General features: G+C 38.0%; 1 protein-coding gene across 1 annotated transcript in view; it reads right to left on the bottom strand.

The window, feature by feature from the left end:
• EEA1 (early endosome antigen 1) overlaps positions 1-17,060 on the bottom strand; it is a 111,772-nt gene extending 94,712 nt beyond the window's left edge. The window contains exon 1 of the mRNA XM_077772187.1: positions 16,923-17,060. Within this exon, the coding sequence (XP_077628313.1) occupies positions 16,923-17,060 (138 nt within the window). The remainder of the gene's footprint in view (positions 1-16,922) is intronic.
• Between the last annotated feature and the right edge of the window lie 7,157 nt (positions 17,061-24,217).

The following is a 24,217-nucleotide window of genomic DNA, read 5'->3' as shown; positions in this document are numbered from 1 at the left end:
TGGGTGTGGAGCCTGCTTGAGATTCTCTCTCTCTCTCCCTCTGCCCTTCCCCGACTTGTGCTTGCTCTCTCTCTTTCTCAAAAGAAAAAAAAAAAAAAAAGGTATATATAGAGAGAAATTCAAAGGTCACATACGACTGGGTGGCTCAGTCGGTTAAGCATCCAACTTCTGCTCAGGTCATGATCTCATGGTCCATGGGTTTGAGCCCCGCGTCAGGCTCTGCTGAAAGCTCAGAGCCTGGAGCCTGCGTCGGATTCTCAACCTCCCTCTCTCTCTGCCCCCCTAACACTCTGTCTCTGGCTCACTCTCAAAAATAATACACATTTAAAATTTTTTTCAATAGACTGATAAGTTTGGGCTATTTTTGTTGTTGTTGCTATTTTTTCCCCTTTGTTATTAAAAGCATGAGATTTGTGTTGATGGATTTTGTTAAGCACCGAACCACCCCCCCAAAAAAATTTCATTAGTTTTGTTACACTACGTTTTTAATTTCTCAAATATTTAAAAAATTAAATTAAAAAATGTTTCGGGTCACAAAAAGATCTAGATAACTATAATCAAACACCTACCATTAATGTTCAGTGGCTTTGGCCAAACAGAGCAACATTTTAAAATATAGGGGAAAAGTTTATATACTTCAGCCAAGTAGGAGTAAATGCCTGCAACATATAGGCTATCCTAGGTTACTGGTAATATAAAAACAGATTGCTACTACTACTATAAGATCAATATAAAGCAGCATTAATCTCTGCAAAAACTGCTACAAAACTAAATACAGGTTTTTGACAAAAGAACAGAACTTCATTGGAGGAAGAAAAAGTTATCATTGTTTATTGTATATAATATCTTAAGACGAAGCATCACTATCCTAGAAGTTTTAACATAAAGTATCACTGAAATACATATTTGACCTATTTCAGACTAGTTTCTTATTGACTATAATTTAAATAATCTATATGTGAAAATCATAATTAACTGCACTGCTTTGATACAAAGCAACCAGCAGCTGCTTATCTGTCAATTGTGACTGAGAATCTTAATCTAATAGCAAAGAAAAAGAAACAAAACAAGCATCTAGTAGCATACAGGAAACAACTATTTTATGAATGAATAACAAAAGTTTCGGGTGATATACCACATCAGAGTTTCCAAACTCTAAATATACTCTCCCTGCCCCATGACTTTACTCTAATATCAAGCAGAAAGGGAGTAAAATTTTCAATGGGAAAATAAATCAGTTTCACAACCTAATTGCTACTAAAGATAAAGAACCTCACCTCTAAATCCTACCAGCCTGCTAAGCACTAAAACTGACTAAAATGATAACTATACCAGTCTTTGCAAATAGAAGAGATATAATAAATGTTTAATAAGCAACTGTGCAACCCATACCACTCTAGCTGAAGCTAGGTAGGAAACAAGCAAATCAGCAAAAGCTAAGTTAATAATAAACTAATTCACAGTAACAACCAAGTTGACTAAAAATATATGTTTCCATTTGCAAAACTCTTTGAAGAAAACATTGCTGTAGGATACTACACACACCTATACTTAGCAAAATTATTTCTGAAACTGGAAAGGATACTAATATTAGAAATTAAATAATATATAACCTTAAAACCTTGGGGATTTATAAAACATCTATAAAAATTTCTTATAAAATGTAACTTTCAGCATTGATTGTGTTAATCTAGTTCATCCCCACCTCACCATAAAAACCAGTTAGGAAGATTTTCACAAATCTGAAGTTTGAGCAAAACTACAAGTGAACCAATGGAAAGGGAGGAGATATTTGCAAATGACGTATCAGATAAAGGGTTAGTATCCAAAATTATAAAGAACATATCAAACTCAACACCAAAAAAAGAAATAATCCAGTGAAGAAATGGGCAAAAGACATGAATAGACACTTTTCCAAAGAAGACATACAGATGGCTAACAGACACATGAAAAAATGTTCAACATTACTCATCGTCAGGGAAATACAAATCAAAACCACAATGAGATACCACCTCACACCAGTCAGAATGGCTAAAATTAGCAACACAGGCAACAACAGATGTTGGCGAGGATGCAGAGAAAGAGGAACTCTCTTCCACTGCTGGTGGGAATGCAAACTGCTGCAGTCACTCTGGAAAACAGTATGGAGGTTCCTCAAAAAATTAAAAATAGAACTACCCTATGACCCAGCAACTGCACTACTAGGTATTTACCCAAAGGATACAGGTGTGTTATTTCAAAGGAGGACATGCACCCCAGTGTTTACAGCAGCACTATCAACAATAGCCAAAGTATGGAAAGAGCCTAAATGTCCATCAACGGATGAATGAATAAAGAAGATGTGGTACATGGAGTATTACTCAGTAATTAAAAAGAATGAAATCTTGTCATTTACAACTACCTGGATGGAAACAGAGGACATTATGCTAAGTGAAATTAGAGACAAATATCAGATGACTTCACTCATATGTGGAATTTAAGATACAAAACAGATGAACATAAGGGAAGCAAAAATATATAAAAACAAGGAAGGAGACAAAGCATAAGAGACTGTTAAATACAGAGAACAAACGGTTGCTGGAGGGGCTGTGGGAGGGGGCATGGGCTAAATGGGCAAGGGGCATTAAGAAAGACACTTGTTGGGATGAGCACTGGGTGTTATATGTAGGGGATGAATCACTGGATTCTACTCCTGAAATCATTGTTGCACTATATGCTAACTAACTCAGATGTAAATTAATTGGTTAACTAATTAATGTAATTAATTAAAATTTTTTAAAAATCTGGAGTTTGAAAAGCCAGCTGCTGACATGCAGACCTTGACAAGGGTGCTTTAAATACATTACCTGATCCCTGTGCTGTAACTGGATAACCAAATTATTTCTTAGGTTCCTCACTACCGCCCTTATATTATTACAAGCTAAGAACTTACCACATACAGATGAATGAGAAAGTATACTTGCAAAATGACAACAAATACTATTTCTTAGGGAACTTTTTTTTGTTTTTTAATTTCATGGAAAGCATTCCAGGGCTTCCCAGGGAGTTTTCATGCTCAACCTCTTAGTTCACCATATACTCTTTAGGTAATCTCGTTTACTCCCTTCATTTTAAATACCTCCAATACTAACAAAAAATAAAGTTCTAAATCTTATCCAGATTTCTGAACATCAAATTCATATTTTCCCATCCCATAAACATCTCTACCTGAATGCCCTGAAGGCACGCCAGAGCCAGTTTACTCAAAACCACATTATCTTTTCTCATAAACCTTTCACCCATCTGCATTCTCTACCTCAAGTAACAGAAACATCAGGTTGCCTTATCTTGCCTAAATCCAAAGCATCACCCTTAGTTCTCTCTTCCTTAACCTTTGCTAAGGTCATCCAGTCATCTACATAAATTCTGAATCTATCTTTTCTCCATTTCCTTTGCCACTTAGTTCAAGGTGCCATTATCTCTATGTAGACTATAAAAGAGAGACCTAATTTAGCACTGTATATCCACATTCCAGTTGCTTTCTAATTGATTTCCCTAAAATGTCGGACTTCGGCTCAGGTCATGATCTCGTGGTTTGTTGAATTTGAGCCCTACTTTGGGCTCTCTGCTATTAGCACAAAGCTGGCTTTGGATCCTCTATCTCCCTCTCTCTGTCCCTTCCCCCATTCTCTAAGAAAATAAGCATTAAAAAGTATATTTAAAAATAAATAAAATCTCATTTAAAATCTAACTGAACTAGAAATTTGTACACCAATATTCACAGCATTATTCACAATGGCTAAAAGGTGGAAACAATCCAATGTTCACTGATGGGGAAATGGATGAATAAAATGTGGTATATGTATAACAATGGACTATTATCCAGACTTTAAAAGGAAGGAAATTCTAATACATGCTATATACAGTACTGATAAACCTAGGAAGACAGACTTTAGGCTAAGTGAAATAAGCCAGACACAGGTGGACTAGTATGTATAGCTCCATTCATATGAGATATCTAGAATAACCAAATCCATAGAGACAGAAAGTAAAACAGTCTTTACCAGAGGCTAGGAGGTAGGGGAAATAAGGAGTTACTGTTGAATGGTACAGAGTTTCGGTTTGGAATGATGAAACATTCTAGAGACAGTTCTGATGAGTGCACAAAAATATGAATGTACTTAATGCCACAGAATTATATATTTTAAAATGGTAAAATAGTAAATTTTTTGTCATTTTTTAAAAACCTAATGAATCTCAAGTTGGTGGTAAAACCAACCACATATAAAGTAATTATTGGGGCGAGTCAGTTAAGCATCCACCTTTGGCTCAGGTCATGATCTTGCGGTCCATGAGTTTAAGTGCTGAGAGCTCAGAGCCTGGAGCCTGCTTCAGATTCTCTGTCTCCCTCTCTCTACCACTCCTCTGCTCGCACACTCTCTCTCTCTCAAAAATAAAGATTAAAAGCAAATTTTTTTAAAATAATTATTTCAAGTGATTTAAGAACACGGTGTTTTGATTACACAGACTTAATGAGATATAGATTAAGGAAAAAAATAACTGTTTTTAAAAAATAGTAAAATTCATTCAGTAATCTTATTAATAGTAATATTAGTATTGTTATTTTAAAGGTATTTATCAATGTTTAGGAAAAAGTAACTGTTACTGTTAAGAACCAAGATAGTCAGTAGAAGACAAAAAAGATATATATNTAAATAAATATTATTTATAAATAATAATATAAATATATAAATATTTATATATAAATATAAAATAAATAATATAAATATATTATGTACACACTATACTATATATTATATACTAGTATATACATATCTCATTATATACATATATACACTTTTGTATACACACACACACTAGTTCTTAGCACTTAAAAGCTTAAAAGCAATGACAGCCCAGAAGCAATGAGCACCCTAAGTGCCCAAACAACTATATCTAAATAGCATTCTCCAGTGAAAGGAACCGGGCTTTTTAGAGAAATGGCTAATTTCAGCCTGGAGGAGAAATGTTACAAGATGAACCTGGGACATACTGTCATGCCAAAAGCAAACAAGCTAACAAACACTAATAGGGTCCTGTCCAAATGACAAGTCACTTTGAAGGCACTTCTGCTAGCTAAAACTGGGGCAATGTGCACATCAAAAAATCCCACTGAATGGGGCGCCCGGGTGGCTCAGCCGGTAAAGTGCAGGACTTTGGCTCAGGTCCTGATCTCAAGGTTTGTGGTTCAAGGCCCACATTGGTCTGTGCACTGACACTGCAGAGCCAGCTTGGAATTCGCTCTCTCCCTCTCTCTGCCCTTCCCCGACTTGTGCTTTTTTTCCCCCTCTTTCTCTCAAAATAAATGAATAAACGTTAAAAAAAAATCCCCCTGACTTTGATTGAAACCAACTAAATATATACAAATCCATAAGTTCATAAAATATATTTAAAAATCCATGACTTCTCCTTTTCCAAGGACAGAAGTCAAAAGACAAATAAGCAAGGCTCGTTCATCACTGCTAGAGAATGAACTCTTATTCTGAAAATTAGTAATTAAAGAAAAAGAATTAAGCATTTACCCTGCCCTTCCAGCATGCACTAAAATTCATGGTAACCACATAGCCCTGCATGGTGTTGAAAGTTTACAGAAAAAAATTACCACTTTGCAAGAGTTGATAAATTTAGTCTTTTCAACCTGACATAAAACCTTTCCTGAATCTCCACCTTCAGATAAATCTTTCTGTCCTTTAAATCCTATCATGTCTCTCATTTATATTTCTCTTATAACACTTATTCATAATATAAGGAAGAAGTGATGTCTGTGTTAAATTGTTATAATAATAATCTTCAATGAATCACACCTATGTTTTAATACCCCTGTAATTCTCTAGTACAATCCTCTCTCACATGGCTCTGGACTGGCCATGAGACTTGCCTTGGCTACTGGTGGAGTAGCAAATGAAATACAAGCAGAGACTTGAAAAGTGCTTGCACAGTGGGATTTGCTCTCTTACTGATGGAAATTCTTCTACTACCATATAAGCCCAGGCTAGCCTTAGACTTATGTGGCCCAATGCACACAATCAGCCCAATGAGAGTACCTTAAGACTATCCCTCCCAATCAAATTGACAAAGAACTCCCACTATACGGGTAACTTCAATAGAGTCCAGCAGAAGAACCGCTCAGCCAAGCCTGCCCCAAATTTCTGATCCACAAAATCGAGAGCAAATAAAATAGTGGCTGTTTTAAGTCAAAACTTGGAGATGGTTTATTATGGAGTAGACAACATTAGATACAATAGATGCAATGTGGTATCTTCTCCACAAAAGAGAAAAGGAACTTTTCTGAGGCTGGGAACCCCATATAGAATGAAGTAGTCACCACAATTCTTAGTAAGAACATAATAAAAGTGTCCACCTAAATTTAATGGACACCCAATAGTTTTCACACATTAAAAAAGGATTAATGTACCTACCCCCAATTTACAGCATTCTGTTTTCCATCTTTTCTTTTTTAACTATTTAAGTTAAAAAGTCAATTTGGTTTTCAGGGTATTTGAGTAAAATCACAATGTTTTTACTCTTTGCCAACAGTCACTGGTGGAAAGGATGCTGGAAAATCAACCCTCTCTCTCATACATTGTTCGTGGGAGTATAACTAAATGCAAAATAAGTACATGCTCTGACTCAGTGCTAGGAAATCGCTCAGTGGACAAGTTCACAAAAGTACAACCTATATATGTACAAGCATGTTCCCTGCAGTACTGTTTACAATAGCAAATCTGGAAACAAAACTAAATGTCTTTCAACAGGGGACTAGTGAAATTTTGATAACCCACAGAATATAATGTAGTTATTAAAAACAAATAATACAAGTAGTTCTGAAAGTGCCGGTACTTAAAGATCTCCAAACTATATTAAGTGAAAAAAATTCAAACCCAATATGAAGACTATGATCATATTTATATAATATTAATGGATATATGCATCAGAAAATTGTAGAAAAATACAAAGAAACTATTACTGATGATTACTAGGGAGGGGAACTTTCACTTTTCGTTTTATACCTGTTGTACTCCTAATTCTAAGTCCTGGCTGTCGTCCTCAAACTTCATGTAAAATTTGTCTCTTAAGTCCTTCCTGCTTGCTCTAAATCTTCAACCTTGAAAATGGTCACTAGTACTCTTCATTCTAATCTCCATTGTAATTCTAATACCTTTAAAATTGTCTCATAATTCATTTTTGCTAATTACTTTTTTTTGTCCTAAGAGTTCCTTCTTACTTCTCTTACTTCTTAAAACAGAATATATCCTGATCCATATTAAATCCTGAAGGAGAAAGCTCACTCAGACTTTTGTAGTAACATGACCTAGAAAACTTATGGTACCAATAACTCCACAGATGATTCTCTACCCATCACACAACCACATACAATAATAGTAAGCTGTTTGGGACATCCGGCTGGCTTAATCGGTATAGAGAGTGTGACTTAATCTTGGGGTCATGAGTTCAAGCCCCCGTTGGGTGGAGAGATTACTTAAGATAAATAAATAAATAAAATTTTAAAATAGCAAGCTTCTTTGCCAATATACCACATTTAACTAACTGATTTACATCAGCTTTCAACTGAGAACAATTCCTATTTTCTGAAATGTGAGCAATTCCACCTAACCTAGAGCCATCCTACAACTTTAATGAGCAAGCAAACACACTCGTGTTGTTAAATTATTAATGCTAAATTGAGTGCAATCTATTCAATTTGTCTTTCAAAGTGGCTTCTAAAAGGCTATCTCCCGTTGTATCTAACTTCAACCCTCTCCAAAATTTCCCAAGTGCTAACACACAATATACTTCTGCATCCTGAGTCTTTCCTGGCGAACCTACTGACACACAGTCCTACGCTATGCCAGAGAAGGGGGTCAGAATCAAATCCTTACTTAATGCAACTGGCTCCTATTTCAGCAGGGCCTGTTAAATGTTCCAAAAGCAAAAGTCCACCTAAATCTAGGAAGAGTGATTCAAGAATACAGAAGTTGGAGTCTCACAGACCTGTATTCATTCCGATTTACCCACTTAGAAGCTTTGTGAATTTATTTAACTTCTCTAAGCCCCAAATTCCCACTTGTAAAGTGGAACTAATAATGTTAGCCTCACAGAACTGTTTTAAGAATTACATGAAATACACTTAAAATGTTTAAACCAGTGCCTAGCATTTGGTAGATATACTGCACATTGTAGTCATTCATATCATTACTAAGACTAGAATCAAAGTTTAAAAGTTGGAAAGCAGCTCAGAAATTATGTTCCAATTGTATCACTTCATAGATGATGAAACTAAGCCCTAGAATCTAAGTTTACTTGACATCACTCTGGTAATGGTAAAGTTGTAATTAAAACGGGTTTCCCAGGTCCCAATTCAATATCCTCTCTACAACCAAAATATTTCTTAGTCATCTATCTGATCCCCATCAAGACAATTTCTCTAATCTCAACTTCTTCAATGAAGAATTACGAGGACAGGACAAGATCATGGATCCTTCCAGTTCATTCCATGATTCATTTGAGTCCTAAACTGGCTAATTTAAAAGCATGTCTAAGGGTGCCTGGGTGGCTCAGTCAGTTAAGCTTCCAACTCCTTTTTGGCTCAGGTCACGATCTCATGGTTCATCAGATCAATGCCCATGTCGGGCTCTGTGCTGACAGCAAGGAGCCTGTTTGGGATTCTCTCTCTCTCTCTCTCTCTCTCTCTCTCTCTTCCTTCCCTGTGCTCCTTCTCTCTTTCTCTCTCTCAAAATAAACAGGAAAAAAAATCATGTCCACAGAAACAACTATATTTCCAATCTCTATATATACTTTGCTTTCTTATGGACATTTTCAAAACTCTAAAACATTTACCAGTTATTAAGGGTTATGTGAAAGTAATTTCTCTCTCAAAAGCAGCCAAGTCAAAAAAAAAAAAAAAGAAGAAGAAGAAGAAGCCAAATCAGTAAGAGACTGAGACTATTAAAACTAATTACAGATAAGTTATTAGTAACTAAATTGGGCTTATAGACATCATACAATTAAGTCAATATTAAGTAAAAGAGTAAAAGTATTTAATATTTAACATTTTAAAAATAGCTAACATATAATTAAAATTGAGCTACATATTTGAAGCAAATTTAGAGTATCAGGTATTTTGATTCAACAAATATGGATAGGCAGGCACAAAAATATACCAAAATAAGGGCTCATAATCTAGTTTTAAGAAGACACCACTTTTCAGGGCACNTAAGTCAATATTAAGTAAAAGAGTAAAAGTATTTAATATTTAACATTTTAAAAATAGCTAACATATAATTAAAATTGAGCTACATATTTGAAGCAAATTTAGAGTATCAGGTATTTTGATTCAACAAATATGGATAGGCAGGCACAAAAATATACCAAAATAAGAGCTCATAATCTAGTTTTAAGAAGACACCACTTTTCTAGGTAACTCAGGTGGTTAAGTGTCCGACTTTGGCTCAGTTCATGATCTCACAGTTCGTGAGTTCAAGTCCAGCATCAGACTATGTGCTGACAGTGCAGAGCCTGGAGCCTGCTTCAGATTCTTTGTCTCCTTCTCTCTCTCTCTGCCCTTCTCCCACTCACACTCTGTCTCTTTCTCTCAAAAATAAATAGTAAAAAACAACTTTTTTAAAGCCACTTTTCATTTTTTAAGTCTTAAAATCTGTTGAGGGGACTGAGAATGGTGCTGATAATAAAAGCTCCTGAACAGAGCCTCAGTGTGCCACGCTCAAAGTTCCAGCAAACGATCCTGCACAGTACTTGAGAACCTAACGAACTCTAATCTACTGACTACAGATTCCTTTTCTAAGAGACAGTTTCAAAGAAGGAGAACACAAAGATAATAAAATTAAAATCCATCTTGAATATAATCATCTTTCATGATACAAAAATCTCTAAGAAAGACTATCCAAATAGCAGATGACTCGTAATTTGGGTTCCCACGGAAACAGACTCTCAGACTCTGAAAACTGCAAGCAGTTTTACTGGGCGGTGCTCCCAAGAACACCTGTGTGGGCACAGGACAACACGACTGGGCAGAGGGAGAAGATGAACTGTACTAACCAGTAGCACAACTGCCACAGTAGCCTTAGTTAATCCCACCAAGAGTCCTGAAGCTGGATGGCCCTCCACAGATCCCTAACCACGGCAAGAGGATGGCTCTCTGTATTCTCCACATCAACCAGTAATAAAGTACAGGCTGCTTCCAGGAAAGGGACATAATCTTGGATCAGGCAGCTTCTTTCTGTCAGGGCAACACCCAGAAAAGGACGCAGCCAAGAGTCATCGGCAGCCATGACTCCAGGCAGCTAGGGAATGTGACTCTGACCTGAAGGAAGATCTAGGGGCTGCATCAAAGAATCCACTGCAATAAACGTACCTTACTTGCATCTGAGATACCCATAAAGAGCTACACACTGGGGGCGAGGAAGATCTCAGCAGAGAAGGGGACCTACTATCTTCTGGAAACTGCTACATGTGACAGTAACCTTACATGAGCTATCAAATTTTACTGAATTCTTGCTCTAAAGACAGTTTCCTCTCAGCAAGGATGCTAGAAAACAGGTTAAAAGTTATTTGGATTTGTTATATAACACTTAAAATGCTATCTTAGGGCTGAAAATCATCTGCGGACTCAAAACCTTGGTACTCTTTTGACTTTCAAATAACAGGCTTACCCTTAAAAGCACTTTAGAAATTGCCTAGGTGATGCCCTCAGTGGACAGATAAAGAAAGTGAAGCCAAGAGAAACACAAATGATTTGCCTAAGATCACGCTGATTGCAGAGACACAACATGAACTCAAGTCTTCTGATTCAAATTCAGTGATCTCTCTACTCGTCCTAGTGCTTTACACTCAAAAATTTAGCAAACTCAAACTATTTCTAAAAATAAAAAATAAAACAAAAAAGTCAAAAAAAACTTGACAATAAACTATTTAAAAAATAATAAAAAATTTTTAAAAAACTCAAAAAAATTTTAACAAAATCAAAATAACCCATGAATCTTAGTGTAAAGCTCTGAGTCTCCATGTCTTCTAGATCATTTGCATTTTTAAAACCATGCCAAGTAAGAAACTTCAGTTTTATACTAGTTAAAGAAATGTCCATTGGTAGTCTGCTAAATGAAATATTCTTTCTATTAAACAACAGCTAACATATAACCTCTATGACAGGCATAATGCCAAGCACTTTGTCTACACTGTATCACCTCATGGTTTTAACAGTCCTTTGAATAAAGTCAAAGGGATTGTTCCCATTTAGCTAAGGGGGGAAATACAGTTAAAGAAAGCTAAATTAATTGTCAGCTAAGATTACAAATGTAATGGTGCACTGGGGCGCCTGGGTGGCTCAGTCAGTTAAGAGTCCAACTTTGGCTCAGGTCATGATCTCACAGTTGGCAAGTTCAAGTCCCAGGTCGGGCTCTGTGCTGACAGCTCAGAGCCTGGAGCTTGCTTCAGATTCTCTGTCTCCCTCTCTCTCTCTCTGCCCCTCACCTGCTCACACACACACACTCTCTCTCTCTCTCTCTCTCAAAAATAAATATAAAAAAAAATTTTACTGTAATAAGGCACAAAGCTGGGACTCCAACTGACTTCAAAGCTTGTGCTCTTAGTGTTAAACCATGCAGAATGCTATAGCACTGTTGCTTCTTCTCAATTTTCCTTTTCTGATCTACTCAAATTTCTATGATATACATGATTTATTTTCATAACTGGAAACATATTTATTATTTTTAAATACTTTTATTCTAAAACTAGATCACTGCTTAAAATATTTAAAAGCTGCAAGTAGATATGAGGTTATATATCAAAAAAAATAAATGTCTCACAGGAGAAAATAAATTCATACTTCCTTATCAGAGATCTGACTCAATATGATTTACCACTTAATCCACCTCACATGACAATGTATTTTGGCATAAAATCTTAAAACATTTTCCAAATATTATTTAGCCAATAAAGTCCAAATAGAGTATCACTGAAACTCTAAAAACTTTTTTATTAGCATACTTATGTAAAATTTAGCCATAGTCTGATATTAAAACTGAAATGAGGGGGGAAGAGTGGTTTTAAATTTCAACTACTGCTATAGTCCATGCAACATTTAAACAGATGTCAATGCAACTAAATTATTCATGTTATTGTATTAAATATGTCAACCAATCACAGTGCAGGCCATGATTGCAGGCAATCAATGGCCATGATTCTATCCTAAAGTAAACTATCCTACCATAGCCCAGGTTGAGAACACAGTCCAAGACAGCCAGGTTCTATGACCCCACATCTACCGACAAAAGATGTGATCACCTGGACCAAACAGCAGATACTCACAAGCTACCTAGCAACCAATAACATGGCCCAGTGGCAAAAAAGAAAAAAAGGATCCCAATACCAAGAATGAACTACTGCTGAGTTCCATGCTTAATTAGGCCTGGAACCATGAAGAGAAGTGATCAATTACCCACAAAAAATAGCACTAAACAGATAAACAGTGTAGTCATAACGTATAATAGGAGTGCATGAAAGACTTCAGCCAATCGAAGCTGTAACCCAGCTAAAGTTTCAAAAGACCATAGATTCTGAGTATGCAGAAGCCATGAAGAAAAAGACCAGAATAGAGGGTAAGAAAATTAGCTGAGAGCATAAACAAAAGTATACAGAGGACACAAATACATGAAGAGTCACTGAGTCCTTTAACAGCTCACTTCTAAAGTGAAAATCTAGGGGTGCCTCGGTGGCTCAGTTGGGTAAGCGTCCAACTTCGGCTCAGGTCATGATCTCACGGTTCGTGGGTTCGAGCCCCACATCAGGCTCTGTGCCGACAGCCAGCCTGGAGCCTGCTTCAGTTTCTGTGTCTCCCTCGCTCTCTGACCCTCCCCTGCTCACACTGTCTCTGTCTCTGTCTCTCTCTGGCTCTGTCTCTCTCTCTCAGAAAATAAATAAAAAATTTTAAAAAAATAAAATAAAGTGAAAATCTATAAAGCCCTGTCATGGAAGTTCCAAATAGCACTGCCTTAGAGCCTTCAAAGCCTTCCAGTGAAAATGTCTGAGAGGCTCAGCACCATATTAAATGTTTGATTTTGAAATTCCATGAAATTCCATCTTTCTTATTGCCAAGTGCATCCTTATAACCACTACTGTGTTATTTTTGAGCTAACCTGATGGATCCTTTATTTAGAACCAATGAACTTAATCATAACTATTACCACTATTTCAGAGCCATGGTAAAGCTTATTTCTAGAAGATGATGTGTAAAATGTGTGTTTAATGGTACTACTCTCAGAAGCAAGAGTCCTAAGTATCACATGGCCAACTCTACTTCCAACCTCAGTTGACTAAACTATCAATAAACACCTTTGGCCAGCCAGAAACCTATGCGTGACCCAACAAGAAAAGACGCAGAGGGCATTTTAGTCTTCTCTTGGATTTTGGGAATTGAGACATTAAGTCAGTTGGCTACACTAAACTTAAGGTGAAAAGTAAATCGAACTGTGTGGTCAGATGACCATTTGGGATCTTGAGCATACTGAGTAAGCAGCAATGAGGATGGACAAAGAGACACAAAGACAAAGAGACACAAAGATGCCTGTGGTCCATGAAAGAGTGAAACAAAGAGAAAAACTACCTCTGTCCCTGACACCATTCTCTTCAGACCCAACTGTACAGCAATTCTTATTCATGGATCACTTTGAAATTTTGTTACAATAAATCCCCCTTTCAACTTAAACTGATTTGAGGAAGTTTAGAATCCTTGAAAATAAAAATCATTTGGGGGCGCCTGCGTGGCTCTGTTGGTTAAGCGTCTGACTTTGGCTTAGGTCATGATCTCACAGTGGATGGGTTTGAGCCATCGAGCCACACATCAGGCTCCACGCTGACAGTGTGGAGCCTGCTTGGGATTCTCTCACTCTTCCTCTCTCTCTGCCCCCTCGCCCCCCCTCCCCAACTTGTGCTTTCTCTTTTTCTCTCTCTCTCAAAGTAAATAAACTTTAAAATAAAATAAAATCATTTATTAGAATGTGGCCTAAGGATGGCAAATTTCATTCATGCGCTTAATATTTAATTAGTTTCTGCTTCCTCCACTCCATATTCCTCAGGAAGCAGTCTGTGCTCCCTGCTTCTACTTCCTTACTTCCCAATTTATCCCTATGACTCTCCTGAAACTGAACAAGGTATGACTCAACTGTTCCATTCAGTGGACACTTGTCAGTCCTTATTTGACTTGACTTCTCTACATCTGTACATATCTAATGCTGGCCTCCACTTGTTTCCTGAGCTCTGGACCTATATTTCCACCTGCCTCACAAACATCTCCACTGTGATGGCCACAACTCTAGTTCACATTCATCTTCCTCCCCAAACCTGCTCTTCTTCCTCCTCTACTCTTTACCTTAGTCCATTCCATCATCCTCTCAGCTACCCAAACTACTCACAAGTCCAAAAACCCTATCAATTTTACACCTTAATTTTTTTAAAAATCATTCTATTCTTTCTCTATCCCCAAAGCCATTGTCTAAATTCAAGCTTTAATCATCTCCTGAACTGAAAACTAGAGATCCAGAAATTCTGATTCAATGGAAGAATGTGGATAATTCCAAATGATTCTAATGTACAATTTTAGGAACTAAAAAGTTATTATTTTCTAGCCAGTCTCTCCCCTAAGGTAGCCACCCCCTCTACATAGCCACCAAGTAGTCAGCATATATTAGTGAAAAAACCACCCAAACATCAAACACTAACTTAGATCCTTCCCACTAAAAAAAGAAAACAAAATCCCCACCATATGAGAGCTCAAGCCGAGTAGACAAGTAGTCAAGTGAACAAATGACTAAATAAATAAATAAATAAATAAAAATAAAAATTTTTCTAGAGATCTGAAGTGTAATAGCTACTACATACTACATGTGTGCTGAACGCTAGATACTGTGGTGAGTGTTTCACAAACATTATTTCATTTAATCCTTCCACACACTGTGAGGTACATAATCTCCATTTGCAGATAAAGCAACTGGGTCTCAGAGAGCCTGAAATTTTGTACAAGATCTCACCTTCAGGAGTGGAGGAGCCCAGGGCTTAAATGACGGTCTATCACCAAAAGCCTGTTCTCCTAAGTAGGAGGGGATGTCTGGGGAGAAGGAAAAAAAAAAAAAAAAGGCAAGCAAGCAAGTCCCAGTGTCATCTGAACTGATGAGAGGACTACAGGTGATGGTAGGACACTGCGAGCAGAACGCAGCACTTCTGCAGAGGAAGGAAGGGATAATTCACCCAATTTTTTACCTGGGAAAAAAATTCTTGGAGGGTTTTCCTTATTGCAGATTCCACCATTTAAAAACTTTCCATGGCTCTTTCTCGTCTATGGTATATCGTCCAAAACCCTTTCCAGTCTCCTCTCTTGTAACTACCCCCATCCACATACAGAAAAATTCACAATTCCCCTAATGCTGTGCTCAGCTGCTTCATGCTCTTGCATTTGCTTGGTCCCTGTCTCTGAAGGTGGCTTCTCTCCCTTGCTCCTCTTTGCCTGTCACCGCCAGCCTCGTGGAGGCCTTCCTTCAACAGCCTCCACTCCTGGTCTCCACCCACCCCTCCCCTCATAGAATTACTCTTTCTTTTGTGCTCACAAACTCTTCCTCTGTGTATCAATTAACACTTAACACATTACTTTGGGGTTTTTTAAGTTTTTATTTATTTATTTTGAGAGAGAGAGAGAGCACACGTGAGCAAGAAAGGTCAAGGGGAGAGAGGGAGAAGGAGAAGGAGAGAGAATCCCAAGCAGGCTCTGCAATGTCAGCCCAGAGCCTAATGTGGGGTTTGAACTCACAAACTGTGAGATCATGACCTGAGTCGAAACCGAGAGTTGGAGGCTTAATAATAATAATAATAATAATATTAAGGAGACAGAGGAATCAAGTAACTTGCCCAAAGCCACTCAGCTAGTAAATGGGAAACAAATATCACCCTAGACCGTCTGGCTCCAGAGTTCAGACTATTAACCACTAATTACACTGTCTCTTTAGCTCAAGCAAAAGACCATCAGTATAAGAAGAGAAAACTTTGTTCGAGGCCTGGTTCTTTTCTATCTTTTATATCTCAATCTCTATTCTTAACTCACTAAAAATAAATTGACACAGAGAGACTATAATCCCACTTTTTAAAATTTATTTAATAAATTAGTAGTAACTGCATCAAACTGAAATGTGTAACCAATCTAGGAAGGCTTCCCTAACATCTCAGTTGAGATCAGGTCCCTCTTGCTGGATGCTCTTGGGGCTCCCTGTGCTTTTCCTTCCTAAGACGCCCCCCACATGGCCATACAGCTATAGGATTTTTGGACAGTTCCTCTTACACCAAGCTCCACAGCGGTTCATGTCTCTTTTACTCATCAGTGTCCACAGCACACAGTGGCCCTATACTAGACATGTGAGGAAGAGGTATGTTCCGAAGGTCTTCCCTATGCATGCACTGTCGTCATTCTAATGCAAATTATAATTTCTTAGTGCCTAAAATATCAAAATCTCTCATATCTCATCTCTACCTATACTCTCTTGTAGTTTTAATACATCACATGCAACACTGACAAATTAATTTTCCCTAAAACATTCCTTTCAATATTCGTTCAACAACTTTTTAACTCCAACTTTGTGCCTGAAGAAAGCCAGAATGTCCTTCCAAAATCTGCCACTTTAGCAGAGTGGTTATCTTTAATTAAAGGCACTAACACAGCAGGTGTAAGAACACTCTGGCCCTCTTTTTTCCTCTTGAAAGCAAGAGATAAAACTCTCATCTGAAAGGCATCCTCGCTGTAGTAGGAGGAAAAAAGATATTCTCATCAGGAGACACAGAGAATTTGGGGCTGAGAAATCTGCATAAACAAACCTTGTTAAACTAACCCTTATCTTCTTGGCTACTTCTTCACCATTTACTACCCCTAACCCAAACCCCTCTGTCTTGTCAGTTCTTCGCGAATGTACTGTTTCTTCGTCTAAAAGGTATAAATGCCTGTTCTGGTCACTTCTTTGCGTCCTCATACTCTTGTGAATGCTCTCATAGACATGTAAAAATTTAATAAAACTTGCATGGTTTTCTCCTGTTAATCTGTCTTACGTCAGTTAAATTCTTAGGCCCAGCCAGACACCCAAAGAAGGTAGAGGAAAATTTTGCCTCTTCTGCATACCAATTATTTTTTACTGCTTAATAAAACCTTTTTTTTTTTAAGATTTTATTTTTAAGTAATCTCTACACCCAACATAGGCTCAAACTCACAACCCTGAGTTCAAGTATTACATGCTCTTCCAACTGAGCCAGCCAGGCACCTCCCTGCTTAATAAAATCTTATTGATTTCATAATGCCTACAGAATAAAGTTCAAAATGTCAAATATGTCTGCTGAAATAAACAAGAAGGAAAGCTACCCCAGATCTGGGTCTCTAATAACAATCCCTACTAAAAGAAATGGGGCTCCTCAGAGAAATGGCTAATTTCAGGTTTAGGAAAGAGTAATGGATGAGCTAGAACATACTGTTATACCAGAAAGTAAGAAAGAGCTTTAAAAAAAATTACTGGAAACTGTTAAGGACACAGGGGCCGCCCTAACAGGGCTCCCAGTGTTCAAATCGGACACAGTAACAGCACCAAAATAATTAAAATAACTCATCACTTATAAACCATTTTTAAAAACTGAAATTAGTAAAGAAAAAAAGGAAACTGACAGGGAGGAAATAGAGAGAGAGAGAGAGAGAGAGGGAAGGAGGAACAGGAAAGCCAATGACCAAATGGTGAAGGAGAAGGAAATGTCAGAGTGGGAAAATCATCATTCTGGCAGTCATTATGGTGAAGGCTAGACAGGCAATGAACAACGAAGAATGAACAACGGACACTAAATTTAAGGGAAATTTTTGATAAGGTGCAAGGTATTTGCATAGTCTTATACGGAGTTGCCTATTTACTGCAAAAGAAGAAAAAATAGTATTATACAATCCAAAACGGGCTACACATTGACCTTTGACAAGGTAATCAAATCTAACAGCACCTATGAAGGACAGAAAGATACCCTGGGCCTCTAGATGTGAGGCAACATCTTCTAGGCAACGTTCTGGCCAAGAATGCATAATCTCAATCTAATCACAAGAAAATATTACATAAACATAACATGAAGAACAGTGTAGGGGGAAAAAGCAGGAGGGGACCTGTACTCTGCATAAATACAAATAGTGTGGAAATGTTCCAGATAAAAAGAAACTGTAGCAATATGACAGCCAAATACCTAATCTTAACTGGACCCTAAACTGGTGAGGGCAAAATGTTACAAAAAACATATCAGATCAATTGGCAAAACTGGATACAGACAGTAACTGAACCAAAGTAAATTTACGAAGTTGGCAACTATACTGTGGTTATGTAAACAAATATCCCTATTCTTCACTGAAGTATTCAGAGGTAAAAATAACTGGTCCTCAAAAGAGAGAGAGAGAGAGAGAGAAAAAAAAAAAAGACACAGAGAAAAAGAGAAGAGAGAAGAAAGTAAGAAAAATGTTTCTGGCAGGGGCACCTGGGTGATCAGTAGGTTAAGCATCTGACTCTTGATTTCAGCTCAGGTCATGATCTCACAGTTCATGAGTTCAAGCCCCACATCTGACAACCTACTTGGAATTCACTCTCTCTCCCTCTCTCTCTGCCCCTCCCCTATCCTCTGTCTCAAAATAAATAAATAACCTTAAAAAAATTTTTTTAACTGTTCCTTGTATTATTTTATTCTTGCAACTTTTTCTAAGTTTGAAACTCGATCCAAATAAAAAGTTAAAAGTTAAGTATGTATTCAGCTAGGCCTATACCACCCAATACAGTAGCCATTAGTGACATGGGGTTATAGAATAGTTGAAATATGGTTAGTACAAATTGAGTTATGGTGTTAGTGCAAAACACACACCAGATTTCAAAGACCTAGTTAAAAGAGAGAGAGAGACAGAAAATGTAAGATATATCATTAGTAATTTTTATATTGAATATTTTAGATATATGATCAAAAGAAATATATTTTAAAAATTAATTTCGCCTTTTATTTGTTTTTACTTCTTCTTACTTTAAATGTGCCTACTAGAAACTTCAAATTACACATGAAACTCACATTTGCATTAAACAGGGATGAGCTAGACAATTGAGAATCTCCACAATGGAGTATCACATCATCTTTGTAAATTTCTCTCAATTTCTCTGTCCTGTAAACAGATCCTTTCTCTCTAAAAGTCACTTGGTTTAAGCTACTTGAGTGTAAGGACTGTACTGCTGTCTCCCCAGTTTCTAGTACATAGCAAGTGTTATAAATATCTGCTTATTGAAAACTAATATGTAAAGGAAGGAGGGAGAAAAGGAAGAATGAACTCATTCCCATCTCTGTGTCCTTACTTATACTGTAACTCCTTCCTAAAAGGAAACTTTCCTAAGACCTCTCCTAAACACACACATTCTTCAAAACCCCATCTCATGCTCATTTTCCCCGAGGAGACTACCCACTCACACAGGATCATTCTGATCCTTCCTCTTCTGCACCACTACAGCCTTCGTTATGTCATTTTCTTTGGTACTTAATCATATCCTTGAGGAAGAAGTTATGTTTCATATTTTCCCAATATCTTCCACTGTGATTAACAGAGTGCTAACCATATCAATTGAGCAGTAGGGGAAAGGGCAACAAAGTGCCAGAAAAAGAGAAATGAATTGAGTTGGGAAAATCTGGCTCTTGGCTCAGTTTTGACATCTACTAACCGTGTTGCCTTAGGTAAATCACTTAATCTGTTTCTACTTCCTCATTTTTAAAATCAGATAGCCCTGTTGACCATAAAAGAAGCCTCTTATTTCTACAATTCTAGAATAATTAAAACTAAGTCCATTTTTTTCTTTTTTTTTTTTTAATATTTTTATTTATTTCTAGGAGAGAGAGAGAGAGACAGCGTGAGCAGGGCAGGGTCAGAGAGAGAGGGAGATACAGACTCTGAAACAGGCTCCAGGCTCTGTGCTGGCAGTCAGCACAGAGCCCAACGCGGGGCTCGAACCCACGAACCGCGAGATCATGACCTAAGCGAAAGTCGGACGCTTAACCGACTCAGCCACCCAGGCGCCCCAAGTCCACTTTTTTCTTTAGCAATGTTATTGGTATATACCAGTGAAAGGAAATCTAATACTCTAAACCACCATAAATTCCTTAAGAAAGAAATAGCAATGAAGTTTACATACTGCCTAAAGTACTAATGCTGATCATCTATCTGGTCATCAAGCACTTTATTTAATTCTTTTTAAGATTTTATTTTTTAAATATTTTTAATGGTTATTTATTATTGAGAGACAGTATGAGCAGGGGAAGGGCAGAGAGAGGGGTATACACAGAATCCGAAGCAGACTCCAGGCTCTGAGCTGTCAGCACAGAGCCCAACACAGGGCTCGAACTCACAGACCACAAGATCATGACCTGAGCCGAAGTCAGACGCTTAACCGACTGAGCCACCCAGGTGCCCCTTTAAGATTTTATTTTTAAGTAATCTCTATACCCAACGTGGAGCTCAAACCTACAACCCCAGAGATCAAGAATCGCACACTCCACCAACTAAGCCAGCCAGGCGCCCCATGGTCATCAAGCACTGTAAATCCATACTTCTCTTCAAAGGACCATTAAGCAAAATAGTCAATACATACATACTGAAGCTATCATAAAAAAACTTTTGTTTTCTAATTCAGACTCTTTCAAGCCTCAGAAAGATCACTTATAGTAGTAAGCTAATGGGGAAAAAAAAGGGGGGGACAGGGAAGAAAACAGAAACATTTTCTGTAAAGTATCCTGGGACCTTATTGGTGATGTTCAGTGACTCAGTTACAACTGATTGTAAGCACATTGTCTGTTTCTTCTTTAAAAATGCTTTCTAAAGGACACTATTCAGAAGAAAATAACAGCTAAAATGAAAAGGTCATCTAAAAAGAGAATGTTAAAGGAATACAATGTTAAAGCATGGAGACCATTTCAAACAAATCTCTAAATTAGCAACTTCCATCTTAATCTTATTTCTTATTACCTCTGCTGAGAAATAAGATTATCAGGGTGGGGTAAAATAAAATGGTTGCCATGTTACATAATTTAAAGATTCTAGTTATACTTGTTGGTAAATACCACCTGTGGACTTAATAAAGTATACACTGTGGGAACATGACCTCCTATCAGAGGTTCTCCTGATGGTCCCAACATCCTGACACAGAGTGGCACTCAGGGCCACTTTGTAATTACTTTTAAATGTCTACATCCCCAATGTGGCTGTGTGCTTGAAAGGGCGGACCCCCATTATTAAGTGCTTCCCAGCCCCTTGCATATGTCTGACATTTACTGACACTCAATAAATACACAAGAAACAAAAAGTAACTGGGCATCATTTCAAATTTTATATGTATAAAAGAGTGTACATACTTTACACAGTGGTTCTCAATCAAGGGCGATTTTGTCCATAGGGGAAAATGGGAAAGCATGGTGGTATTTCTGGTTGTCACAAGAGGCGAAAGGGAATGGGGGAAGGGTGCCACTGGCCTGAAGTGAGTAGAAGCCAGGGATGCTGCTAACCATCTCAGAATGCAAAGGACAGCCCCCCACAACTGAGAATTATCCAGTCACGAATGTCAATAGTGCCTTGGTTAAGAAAGTTCAGTTTTCAACTGACTTAGTCATGTGATGACTCTACATCACATCTTAATAATAATCAGAATAAATTCCAATTTTGCAATTTTAATTAAAACTTCTGTAACAGTTGATGTGTACGTGCCAACACGTGGTCTTTATATAAAAATAGTCCTTATATAATGGTAATGCTTCACAACATTAAACCAAGAGTATTGGAAAGTATCCCATATTGCTGAAAACTAATCTATAACTGGCAGAAACTACTCTTTTTTTAAAATGTATTAATCTTTTTTTTTTTTAATTAATCTCTACACCTAACGTGGGGCTCGAACTCACCACCCCAAGCACGAGAGTCGCATGCTCCCCGGACTGAGCCAGTCAGGCAACCCTACCAGAAGCTGCTCGTGTAAGTCAGTAAACACTTTGTTTTATTTATAAAATTTAAAGCAAACCATTTTCAGATGTGGAACTGTGACAGAAACACAATCTGAAGCATGAGATCATCAGTTCCTCCAGGTCCCATAAAAGAAAAATCTCCACGTACTACAAGCAAATCCTGCCCAGATGTCTTTACTATTGAGCACAGGAACTGGCAGCGAGGGTAAAGGGCATGCCCTTGCTGCTGCCAAAATCATCAGCTTATCAAGATTTTTAAAAACTCTGATAAACCCACTGCAAAAAAAAAAAAAATCATCAAATGTCAATACAGGGCGGTAGACACAAAAGTTAACTATTTCTGCCCCTGATGGATGACCAAGTTTCACATGACTTGAACATTTCACAAAGCCAGGCCGGTGCCAAGAACACTCCCTTTCCATATAGTGGATGACTCAACTGTCTTTGGCACATTCCTTGGCCGAATACTACAAATTCACTAATTTCTTTCGTCCTTTGAACCAGTGAGGCTACTCCCTCAGCAACCAACTGAGGCTAATGAGTTTGGCCCCAACTTTTCAATTTACATCTGGTTGCACCCTAGCACTTTCCAAAAAAAAAACAAAACAAAAAAAAAACCCTATCCAAAACAAAACCTTGAGTACAATAACTCTTGTAGGAAAAGATACCCTATTATTCCAGGAACTGATATCTAAACAACACACCCACAGCTTTCCGATGTTCTTATTTTTATATCTTACGGGTTTTCTTCCCACCCCACCCCACCCCCCGATTTCCAATAGGGAGAGCGTGGCAGACAGTGAAGGACTAAGTGTATATCACTGGATGAGGCTTCCTGCGAATTTATTCTTGGGAGAGCTCAAAAAGGGTCCTGGGCTGGGAGGGGGANGGCGGCTCCTTCCGGCGGGCAAGGGGACGCCGCGGCCGCCGAGCGCACGCCCGCGCTTCGTCAGAGGCCGTGCCCGCGCCCCGACCGCGTGCCCGCTGGGGAGGCGGGTGGGGAGACCTGGGCTGCGGCCTGGGGTGATCCCAGACCTCGGCGGCGGGAGGGGTTGCTGGGAGGGTACCTGCAACCGCACCTCAGGCTGCTTGGTCAGGTTTGTGAGCGTGAACCTGGTCTTGACCGAGGCTGGACTGGATCTTCATTTCTGCGGGAAACGCTTAGCCCCTGGGCCAAAGCAGAGAATCGCAGACACGATTAACCTGCCTGGTGGGCTTTCCTCCTCCTCTTCAACCCCTGCTTTCCTTTTTCTACTCCCTTTTTGCTTCTAATTTCAGGCAAAGAGAAAGTAAAGAATCGGAATAAAGGATAGGAAGAAACTGGAATTTGAGTTGGCAAGAGAAGTTTAGGGTTCTCCTTTCTGGACCATAACAATATTTAATGGACTGATGTCGCTAACGTAATACACTTTGTCTTTCTAAAGCACCTGTGTGGCCCAGTCTCCTAAGAATTCTCAGTCCTATTCTGATAATAGGTATATGAATTGAATTAACAATGCGTTTGTTTCATAAAGAAAAAATAATAAGGTCACAGATAAACAGTGTGCCATACCAAGGACGTGGACTTCAAACTGACTTCCAGGCTCCATGGCATTATTTAAACTCAAAAGTCACAGCTCCAGAGTCCTACCATTCTGCTAATATTCACAAGCTAAGAGGTTCCGAAGTTTTACCCAGGGAAGAAGAGAGAAAACTGTAATATCATTTAAATAGGAAAAGAAGGACCTTGTCTATCCAAGCAATGAATGGAGTGCTTTTTGGAAAGTACTTCCAGATTGTTTGAAAAGAGGCAGCAAATACTATTTTCAAATGAATTAATGTGCAAGTGCTTTTTCTAAAGTGTAAAGCATATGATATACTATGCTTCTATTCCAAACTTGTTCTGTTTTTTAGTGTGTGTGTCTACAGTGCAGCAAAATACTCATACCAAAAACTAATACATTATTAATCACTATTGATTATTGCACCTAAATATTTCCAGACAAACATAGCAAAGCACACCCTTCTCTGTCTTTCCAGACAGAGGGTGCTTTATTTTCAGACCACATGGGAAATACTTTGACCAAAATAGAGTGATAAAACTATGTGGCATAATAAATATATACTTGGTCTCTGTACCAAGTTCCTGACACAGAGC

This window comes from Crocuta crocuta, unplaced genomic scaffold (genome assembly GCF_008692635.1).
Source record: "Crocuta crocuta isolate KB4526 unplaced genomic scaffold, BGI_CrCroc_1.0 scaffold216, whole genome shotgun sequence".
Lineage (NCBI taxonomy): Eukaryota > Metazoa > Chordata > Mammalia > Carnivora > Hyaenidae > Crocuta > Crocuta crocuta.
Note: the sequence above shows the minus strand (reverse complement) of the source record. Positions and strands in the feature narration are given on the sequence as shown.